Source organism: Bison bison, unplaced genomic scaffold (assembly GCF_000754665.1).
Source record: "Bison bison bison isolate TAMUID 2011002044 unplaced genomic scaffold, Bison_UMD1.0 scf7180017864181, whole genome shotgun sequence".
NCBI lineage: Eukaryota > Metazoa > Chordata > Mammalia > Artiodactyla > Bovidae > Bison > Bison bison.
The window spans coordinates 1988072-1999473 of NW_011494753.1; the positions used below are offsets into that span (position 1 = coordinate 1988072).

At 45.0% G+C, this 11402-nt stretch overlaps 1 protein-coding gene across 1 annotated transcript in view; it reads right to left on the reverse strand.

Moving 5' to 3' along the window:
• Positions 1–7582: 7582 nt before the first annotated feature.
• TMC3 (transmembrane channel-like 3) overlaps positions 7583–11402 on the reverse strand; it is a 53799-nt gene continuing 49979 nt past the window's right edge. Inside the window, exon 22 of the mRNA XM_010843246.1 lies at positions 7583–8402. Within this exon, the coding sequence (XP_010841548.1) occupies positions 7583–8402 (820 nt within the window). The remainder of the gene's footprint in view (positions 8403–11402) is intronic.

Here is an 11402-nt window from a genome sequence, read left to right on the forward strand (position 1 = left end):
GAAAAGACTCTTGAGAGTCCCTTGGACTGCAAGGAGATCCAAACAGTCCATTCTGAAGGAGATCAGCCCTGGGATTTCTTTGGAAGGAATGATGCTAAAGCTGAAACTCCAGTACTTTGGCCACCTCATGCGAAGAGTTGACTCATTGGAAAAGACTCTGATGCTGGGAGGGATTGGGGGCAAGAGGAGAAGGGGACGACAGAGGATGAGATGGCTGGATGGCATCACTGACTCGATGGAGGTGAGTCTGAGTGAACTCCGGGAGTTGGTGATAGACAGGGAGGCCTGGCGTGCTGCAATTCATGGGGTCACAAAGAGTCAGACACGACTGAGTGACTGAACTGAACTGAACAGGAAAAATGTCATATATATATATATATATATGACATCAGAGAAGGCAATGGCACCCCACTCCAGTACTTTTGCCTGGAAAATCTCGTGGACAGAGGAGCCTGGTAGGCTGCAGTCCATGGGGTCGCTAGAGTCGGACATGACTGAGCGACTTCACTTTCACTTTTCACTTTCATGCATTGGAGAAGGAAATGGCAACCCACTCCAGTGTTCTTGCCTGGAGAATCCCAGGGACAGGGAAGCCTGGTGGGCTGCTGTCTCTGGGGTCACACAGAGTTGGACACGACTGAAGCGACTTAGCAGCAGCAGGAGCATATATATATAGAGAGAGAAGGACAACAGCACCACAGATAAGAGTCAGGGCTCAAATCAGAATCCCCTGGTTCAAATCCCAGTGTCCCCATTTATTAACTGTGACTTCGGTACATAACTGACCATTCCAGAATTTTTCATCCTCATTTGGAAAACGAAAACAATAGTAATGCTAACTCATTGGGTTGACATATAGGTTAAAAAATTTAATAAATGAAAAGCAATGAGAATGGTGCATGGCATACAATAAGTAAATGTATGTAATATATATATCATAGATCATGTATATATATCTTGAGTGAGAAAGAGAAATAACTCAAGTTGTGTTTGTATATACTTATATTTCTATGTTTACATATATGTTATATATGTTGATATATGTACTTTAGTTTGGAATATTCACTTCTAAAAAGGCATAGAATAAACTGTTAACAGAAGGTGGTAATGCCCAAAGACATTTTTTCACTTTATAGCATCATCTACTGCTTAGTATATTAATTACTGACATGTAGGTTTTCTTAAATTTAAAAAGCATCATTAAAATTTCAATATAGAATAATTCTTAAAGTTGCAGCTTTGAACTCTCACATCTGGAGCTTATTAGAATTTTGTTTGGGGATAAAACACTGTGAAAACGAAGCTGAGGGAAAATAAGTTTTGCTCTAGAAAGTGACTTTTAGACATCGAACATTTAAGAGATTTTTATACTTACAAAATGGAGCATGGCTTTAAATTTTTTTTAGCACTGTAGGACACTTTAATCTTTGCTGCCAGAAAATGCCAGTCCTGGGTTTATGTGAAATATTCAGAGAGGCAAACTGTTCATCCCTGAGGTCTTCACACACTGGCAGCAGGGGCCAGGTGAAGTAGGGCCAGCTGAGGGCAGGCTCTCGTCTGTTTTGTCTCCAGAGGCCGGGACAGGGCAGGATGAGCAGCTGGCAAGAGCCAGAGGGTGAGCGCCACCCGCCCACCAGAGCTGCTCAGCTGGCCTGTTTGGCAGTCTGCTGGAGGCTTGTTCAGAGCCAACAGGGCAGAAGGAATGACAGACATCTGTAGATCCCATTGATCAGACCCCACCCAGGAGGTTGTCAGGCCTCCAAGTCACTCAGTTGTCCAGGGCACACTTCACCCAAGTCCAAGATGAATTTTAACTAAGTGCCTATGGGGCAGGGAGTCCAGAGATTCCTAACTCAAACCACCACCAGACCACCAAGGGGATGGGCCAAGTGTCCAAGTGCTCTGATCCTAAAAGCTCCTGAATGGAGTATTTGCTTTCTACATAGACACTGATGAAGAACTGTATGCATGTTTACTTAGTCAGGCAGGTGCTAAGTGATCTACTCTGTCGACATACAGGTACTTCTTTATTCACTGGCAACCCACTGTCCCAACCACCTTACCTGTGTTGTGCCATTTAACCCTTACAGTCCATGGGGTCGAAAAAAGTCGGACATGACTGAGTGACAGAACAACCTGGGTTAAGAAACTGAGCATGGGTACTTCCCTGTGATTCAGTGGTTAAGAATTCGCCTGTCGATGCAGGGAACATGGGTTTGATCCCTTATCATGGAAGATCCCACGTGCTGCTGAGCATCTAAGCCTGTGCACCACAACTATTTAGCCTGTGCTCTAGAGTCCAGGAGCCGCAACTACTGAGCCCACGTGCCCTAGAGCCCACGCTCCACACCAAGAGAAACCACTGAAATGAGAAGCCCACGCATGGCAACTAGAGAGTGGCCCGTGCAAAATGAAGACCCAGCACAGCCAAAAATATAAATAAATAAAATTATTTTAAAAACAGAGTATCACACAGGTGAGGGTGACCAAGGCAGCACAGCTAATAAGTGGCAGAACTATGGTACACACCACACCTGTTTATATTTCTGAAGGTCACATGTTGACTCATAGGCTTTACTGATTCCCACTTCCCATAAGGATATACAGTGTTTACTATGGAATGGGCAAAGGTTAAAACATACGTACAATAACATATGAACCCTTAAAAGGAGGAAACACACACACACAACTACAGAGTATCAGGAAAACCCTGGTGGCTCAGACGGTAAAGCGTCTGCCTACAATGTGGGAGACCCGGGTTCAATCCCTGGGTCAGGAAGATCTCCTGGAGAAGGAAATGGCAACCCACTCCAGTATTCCTGCCCTGCCCCAAAAAAGGGGCTCAAAGAAATATGGGCTTCCCTGGTGGCTCAGATGGTAAAGCGTCTGCCTACAGTGCACCCAGGGTTCAATCCCTGGGTCGGGAAGATCTCCTGGAGAAGGAAATGGCAACTCACTCTAGTACTCTTGCCTGGAAAATCCCATGGACAGAGGAGCCTGGGGTCGCAAAGAGTTGGACACGACTGAGTGACTTCACTTTCACTTCACCACAGATTAGGGAAGTTAGTCTTTTAGAGGTGTGTAGAAAACTTTTCTTTGAATTTCATGACATTCATGAATCCAGAAATGTAAGAAGTAACCAAGATGGACTTCCTTGGTGGCCCAATGGGTAATATTCTGTGCTCCCAAATCATGGTGCATGGGTTTGACCCATTGTTAGGGAACTAAGATCCCGCATGCCTCACAATGCTGCAGGAAAAAAAAGGTGGGGCGGGGGAGTGACCAAGAGAATCATCCTGAAGTCGCTAACATTTTTACAGCAAAGTGATTCAGATTCTTTTCCATTATAGGTTATTACAAGATATTGATTGTAGTTCCTGTGCTATACAGTAGGGCCTTGTTGTTTATCTATTTTATATATAGTAATGTGTGTGCGCTTAATCTCTCAGTCGTGTCCGACTCTTTGCGACCCCATGGACTGTAACCCACCGGGCTCCTCTGTCCGTGGGATTCTCCAGGCAATACTGTAGTGGGTTGCCATGCCTTCCTCCAGGGGATCTTCCTGACCCCGGGATGGCACTCCCATCTGTTTGCATTTCCTGCATTGCAGGTGGATTCTTTACCCACTAAGCCAGCTGGGAAGCTCCAAAATGCTGCTGCTGCTGCTTACACTGTTACATATAAAATAGATAATCAAAAAGGATTTACTGAAACAGGAACTGTACTCAGTATCTTGTAGTGTAGCACAAAAACTATACTTAGTATCTTGTAGTAACCTCTAATGGAAAAGAATCTAAAAGAGAATATATATTTATATATGTAATTACTATTATATAATATATATTTGTGTATATATGTATATATTTGTGTATGTAACTGAATCACTTTGCTGTATGCCTGAAACTAATACATTGTAAATAAACTATATTTCAATAAAAATCTTTTTAAAAACAATTTTTAAAAAGTACCAGTATCCAATTCTAACTCAATTCTAACACGGGCACATGTGCAGTAGACACTGTATAAAATAGTGTAAGATTATTTTTAGCTACAAAGAAGTGGGAATGATTTCAATGTCCATCAGTAAGAAATGGATAAATACTGTGTAGTTTATTCATGATGAAACACTACATAGCAGTTATAGTTAGTGAGCTTGATCTGTTTATTTCAACGGACATTAAAAAGGTAAGTATGTACAATACATGCAGTATTATAGTACTTACTTAAGACATACTTACATATTGTTTGTGGATATTTATACATATATATTTACATGCATACAACATATATAACTGTAAACAAGTGGTGGATGGACACACGCTGAACTCTTAGTAGCATGAGGGGAATGCAACCAAGTGTGGGGATTAGAGTAAATTTTGGTATCTGTAATATTTTAATAACAAAATGACTAGATGGAAATAAAATACATAATAGAAGTATGAGTGCTTGTCACAGTGGTCTCTGTACTATTCTGCATCTTTTAAATTGCTGTAAATTAAAGTCATACCTGATACTAAGTGCTGGAGTGCATGTGAGCTGTGTTGCTCACTGAAAGCTGATGAACACATCTGCAACCCTGGATAAATATTGGCTAAACGCGTGTTTTCTTAGGAATGCTGCAAGGCCTGCCGGATGGAATGCTCCCCTACCTGCACAGAGACACAGGTACTGCTGCCTGGGGCAGAGTTAGGCTTTTTCAGTGTCCCAGGGAACTCTAGGCTACAGCCCCAAGACCAAGCATGTGAACTAGAATACCTGCATGGACGAATTCCTGCAGGCACCTGTATCACAAAGGGATGTTCCCATGGCAGGGTAAGCTTTTCATCTGGAACACGCCACAACCTCCTGGGTCTGTCATGGTCGGGAGGGCATTTTGTTGTTGTTGTTGAGTCATTCAGTAGTGTCTGCCTCTTTGCAACCCCATGGACTGCTGCACATCAGGCTTCCATGTCCTTCACCATCTCCCGGAGCTTGCTCAAACTCATGTTCATTGAGTTGGTGATGCCATCCAACCATCTTATCCTCTGTCCTCCCCTTCTCTTTCTGCCCTCAGTCTTTTCCACCATCAGGGTCTTTTCCAACGAGTCAGCTTTTCGCATCAGGTGGCCAAAGTATTGGAGGGCATGATACGAAGTAATTAAGCACTGTCAAGAAATGTGAAAATACTGCACATTTTTTTCATGGTTTTTTGGGAGGAGTGTTAACCTGGGTCTACTTTTTATTTTTAAAAGTTTTATTTAATTATTTCTGGTTGTGCTCAGTCTTCACTGCTGCACAAGCTTTTCTCTAGTTGTGGCACTCTCTAGTTGCAGTACTCAGGCTTCTCATTGCAGTGGCTTCTCTTCCTGCTGTGGCTCCTGCATTGGCAGGTGGGTCCTTTACCACTGAGTCACCAGGGAAGACCTCTGTCTACTTTTAAAATGGCATTATTTATATTAGATTTTTCTCTGAGGTTAGAATTAGCTGTAGATCTTGGAAGATAATCTTGTTACCATGTAATTTATGATTCATTCATTACTCCAGTCCAGTCATTTATTCATCCATCCATTTACACTTAACAGATGTTTCATGAAATACCTAGGATAGGCAGCCTTCTGAGATGCCCCCAGGATTCCTGCCCCTGTTGTACATTTCCTAAAAATTTATTGAGTATGTTGGCACCTGTGAATCTGATAAGATTTCACACTCATGATGAGGTTCTATTATATGGTAAAGGTGAATTTATTTAGATATAATTAAGGTCTCTGACTAATGAACTTTGAGTGAATCAAAAGGACATTATCCTGAATGGGCCTGACCTAATCAGGTGAGTCCTTTAAAAGATAGTCCATGTCTTGCCAAGAGAGAGATTCAAACGTGGGAAGGCCTTCTCTTGCCAGCCTTGAAGATACAAACAGCCACACTATGGAGAGGATCATGTGGTAAGGAAATGCAGGCCGCCTCTGGGAGCAGAACACCTCAGTCCTACAACCCCAGGGAAGTGAATGCTGCCAACGGCCACACAACATTGGAAGGTGACCCCCTAGCCCCAGATGAGATGCAGGCTCTTGGATGATACCTTGCTTGAGACCCTAGCTGAGCATCCAGGTAAACCATGGAAACTGAGATGATAAATGAGTGCTGTTTTAAGTTACTAAGTTTGTTATGTAATGAGAAGGGGAAAACAAGTACAAAATCTGTTATATATCAGTTACTAGGGCTGCAGAAACGAATAAACACCATCCCTCTCCCAGAGGAACTCAACAGTCTGATGGAGGAGACAGAAAACTTAAAAGATAAATTTAAAGTGAAAGAGTTGTCATGGAAATAGGAGAGGAGTGCAAATGAGTATAGCTCTGTTCTTTCCTTGGGGCTCATTGGCTGGGTGCCATCAACCTGGAATTTTCTGTGTCTGTGCATTCCTCCTCCACCTACTACGTGGAGAAAGCCTGTTGGCAGTTAAGAGAAAGCAAGGTCAACAAACAGAAGTAGAGTTGAGAAGACAAAATCCAGAAGATGTTTGATAGCCAGGTCCACCTGAGCCTGAAGCTAGCTTGATTCTCATCCCTCCCAGTTAAAGGAACCAATAAACCTTGGGGAGATTTTGTTACCTCCAACCCAAGTGTCCTGACTAATTCATACAGATATATGTGTGTGCTTAGTTGCTCAGTTATGTCTGACTTTTTGTGACCCCATGGACTGCAGCCCACCAGGCTCCTTTGTCCATGGGATTTTTCGGGCAAGAATACTGGAGAGGGTTGCCATTTCCTCCTCCAGGGGATCTTGCCAGACCCAGGGATCCAACCTGTGTCTCCTTGTCTCCAGCATTGCAGGCCAATTCTTTACCCGCTAAGCCACCTGGGAAGCCCTAATACAGATACATATTTGGGTAAACAGTATGGTACGTTTTTCAGTTCAGTTCAGTTCAGTCGCTCAGTCACGTCCGACTCTTTGCGACCCCATGGACTGCAGCACGCCAGGCCTCCCTGTCCATCACCAACTCCGCAGTTGACTCAAACTCATGTCCATTGAGTCAGTGATGCCATCCAACCATCTCATCCTCTGTCGTCCCCTTCTCCTCCCGCCTTCAATCTTTCCCAGCATCAGGGTCTTTTCAAATGAGTCAGCTCTTCACATCAGGTAGCCAAAGTATTAGAGTTTCAGCCTCAACATCTTACATTCTTAATAAATTTTACCCTGGTCACTATCAAACTGATTATTAATATGAAGTAATTAAGCACTGTGAAATCTTTAAGGGCAGCCAACTCATTTTGGGGTGCTTACCAGGAAGAACTGAGTTATGTGTGCTGCAAGAGAACATTATAACACAAACAGGTCACTCCTAGGATTCAGGACAAGAGTAGACATGTCAGGTGAGGGTTTTGCAATTAGACGAGCTGCCTGGCTTGCTTATGATTTGGAGTCACACTGAATGGGTCTCTGGGCCACAACCAGCAGATGACGTGCCTGGATATGCCCCGCTGATCACATCCGCTGGGTGTGTTTGTCTGTCTTCCCAGAAGGGGAGGGACTGTGCATTGTCAACCACACCACACTCCACCAGTAGGAGTGATTTCTAGGAACAGGATGCCAGAAGAGAGCCCTAGACGTTTGAACAAATCAGGTCATTCAGACCTGCAGTCAACTCCTGCCTCGATATGGCCTTCCTCCGGCCAAACTGGCCCGCAGACCTCGGGAACTTGGGCTGGCTGTGGGTGACCTGGAAGTACTGGTTGGTGCCACTGTTCTGCTGGTCCCTGCTGGATGCTGCTGACATGAAGTCAGATTCTGTGACAGATGGCTCAAACTTGGCCTTAACCCTGGGCTTCAGAGGGTGCTGGGGGTATTGGAAATTCTGGGAGCGTGCTTTTTTGTGCATGTACATAGGCCTGTCAAGTTGACCGTCAAAGCCATCATTCCAAGATGTGTAATGTGTTGGTCTCTGGAGCTCAGGAGTCAGGGCCTGACTTTCTGAACTTTCGCCAACATAAAAATGATGCACCCCATGGAGGTCGGTCAAGGAGCGAGGGTGGAAGGCCCGTCTGCTCACCTGTCTCCTTGGAACCTCCTCCTCTTCTTCACTGAGCTGTGGAGAGGCCAGGGGTGCACACGGTCTCATGTTCCTGGGGTACATATCCACGGTGTCCCCAGAGGTGTCTATCTTGAAATGTCTTTCTGGCCAGAAAGTTGAATGTTTCTTTTGCTGAGAGTCACGTTCATTAATGAGATAGTATCTGAGGGCGTGGGACCGAGGACTGTGTGGCACCAAAGCTGAGACCCTTAACCCATGGTTGATTGGCTGAAGATCTTTTCGGAAAAGAGGTTCTGAGTGAACGTCTTCAATGTGCTTTGTAAACATCCCAGGTGTGCAGGATCTGCTCCTATGAAGGTCACTTGTGCTCATACGTGGGCCACATGGATACCTGAAAGACAGAGGCTGTTAGACACCTGTGGCTTTGGTGTTCTCAGAGCCCCAAGCCATACAAGCGTTGCAGGACAGGTGGCCGCTGCCTCTACATTTTCATCAAAACCTGCTCTGAAGTATCAATGAGTGTCCAGTGGGGACCTCCCTGGTGGTCCAGTGATTAAGACTCCACGTTCCCACTGCAGGGGGTGCGGGTTCCCTCACTGGTTGAAGAGCAAAGATGCCACATGCCATGAGGCCAAAACACCAAAAGGTAAAACAGAAGCAATATTGTAACAAATCAAACCTGACACATCAGGGCCCCCCCTCCCCCACAGGGGAGAGGAGGAGAGCGCCCAACTCCTGCAAGACATTCAGGAAACTCATCTGCACAGGGAGCTGACCACACCGCACACAGGCTGGTTCAGGGGACTTACTATCCTATCCTAAACTTCCCAGTCGTAACCTCAAGGATAGCATTTGGAAATCGTAGTGTCTTTGTCCTCCAATATGAAGACAAACCAGAGTCAGGTCCCTTTGAATGCAGCAGCTCAGTAACAGAAGCTACAAGATAGACCGATGTGAGGCAATAAGCAATAAGAGCAGGCTTCAAGAAAAGGAACCAAGGACCACACTATTAACGAGTGCACAAAAGTCTTAGAACCCCTATTCCAAATGCCACCTTGAATAACATTATAATAAAAAAAAAACATCTAGGAAAAATTTTTAAGAAATGTGTAGGACCCTGTATTAGTAATAGCCTGTGTAGTGTTAGTCACTCAGCAGTGTCTGACTCTTGCGATCCCACGGACTGTGCTCCACTGTCCAGAGGATTCTCCAGGCAAGAATACTGGAGCTGGTTGAAATGCCCTCTGCCAAGGGATCTTACCAATCCAGGGATCGAACCTGTGTCTCTTTCGTCTCTTATGTCTCCTGCATTGGCAGGTAGGTCTTTATCAATTTTGCCACCTGGGGAGCCCCAATAGTCTGCAGGGCATCATAAAAGAAAAGCACACACTGGATGCCTTAAACAGCAGAAATTTATTTTTTCACAGCTCTAGCGGCTAGAAGTCCAAAATCAAGGTGTTCTTAGGGTTAGTTTGGTCAGACTTCTTTTACTGGCTTGTTGACAGTCCTCTTCTAACACTGTAGTTCTTGTTTAGTTGCTAAGTCGTATCCTACTCTTTTGCAACCCCATGGACCGGACTGAGCCTGCCAGGCTCCTCTGTCTCCATCCTCACAGAAGGAGACAGAGTTCTGGGTGTCTCTTCCACTTCTTATAAGGATGCTTCCTATTGGATTAAGCCACCCCTCCCCCTCACCCCCGGTTTGGCCCCATTTAACCTCTAACCTCCTTATAGACCCTGTCTCCAAATACAGGTGGTTAGGGCTTCAGTATATAAATTTTGAGGGGATACAGTTTTGTCTATAACATTCTGGCCTTTGGCCCCCCAAATTCATGTCCTTCTCATGTGAAGAATACACTCACCCCATTCAACATCTCCAGAATTCTTTAGGCCTAGGGGCTTCCCCAGTGACTCAGAGGTAAAGAATCCACCTGCAATGCAGGAGACACAGGAGATGCAGGTTGGATCCTTGGGTTGGGAAGCTTCCCTGGAGGAGGAAATGGAAACCCACTAGAGTTTTCCTGCCTGGGAAATCCCAGGGACAGAGGAACCTGGTGCACTACAGTCCATGGGATCACAAAGAGTTAGACATGACTGAGTGACTAAACCACGACTAAACCAGTGTGTCTAGGAATTGTGGAGTGCATTCTGTGAACATTGCCCCTGATCATCTCTGCCATGTAGCTGTCCAGATTCTTGGACAGTTCCTCCCCATAATGTATGGACAAAGATTGTCACCTTCAGTTACGCTACCACAAGTCAAGGAACTACCAGAAGCCAGGACAGGCTTGGAACAGATCCTTCTCTAGAGCTTTCAGTGGGAACAGGGCCCTGCAAACAACTTAGGCTCAGACTTCCAGTCTACATAACCAAGAGACAATACATTTCTGTTACACTAAAAAAAAAAAAAGAATGTCACCTGCCATTTCTTTAAACCAAAAATGTAAAGCCATCAGGCACAGCAGCTACCCAAAACAGGGCAGCCTGAGGGAATTTCAGAATGGAGAAAAATAAGATACTGGCCCTAGGTAGCTGAGATTCAAATCAAATGAATGATTTCAATGAGCCCAGACTCTTGCATCTTTCCATAGAATAGGGAGCTCAGCTCGGTGCTCTGTGATGACCTAGAAAAGTGGGATGAGGGTATGGAGGGAGGCTCAAGAGGGAGGGGATATATGAGTACATATGGCTGACTCATGTTGTGCAGCAGAAATAAACACAATATTGAAAAGCAATTATACTCCAATAAAAATTTTTTTTTAAAGCACTAAAATCATTAAGTTGAGTTGTCTGTATTTTGCTACTAGCAGTTATCCTTTGATGTTCCACCGCATGGTTGCTGCTGCTGCTGCTGCTAAGTCGCTTCAGTCGTGTCCGACTCTGTGTGACCCCATAGACGGCAGCCCACCAGGCTTCCCTGTCCCTGGAATTCTCCAGGCAAGAACCCTGGAGTGGGCCACTGCATGGTTATTTTCCAGCAAAACTTCCTATGTATTCTGACTTCTCCCTTACCTCTTTGGAACAGTCCCTCAGAACTATCTGAGATGCATGTCCTAGGCCATAGTCCTCACTGTGTGTGTGTGTGTGTGTGTGTGTATGTGTTAGTCACTCAGTCATGTCTGACTCTGCGACCCCATGGACTGTAGCCCGCCAGGGCTTGCCACTTGCCACTTGCCCACTCCAGTATTCTTGCCTGGGATTCTCCAGGCAAGAATACTGGAGTGGGTTGCCATTCCCTTCTCCAGGGGATTTTCCTGACCCAGGGCCTCCTGCATTGCAAGTGGATTCTTTACCATCTGAGCTACCAGGGAAGCCCAGTCCTCAGTAAGTCTGCTGAATAAAACATAATTCTCAAACTTTAGGTTGTGCGTTGTTTTTTTTTTTTTTTTCCA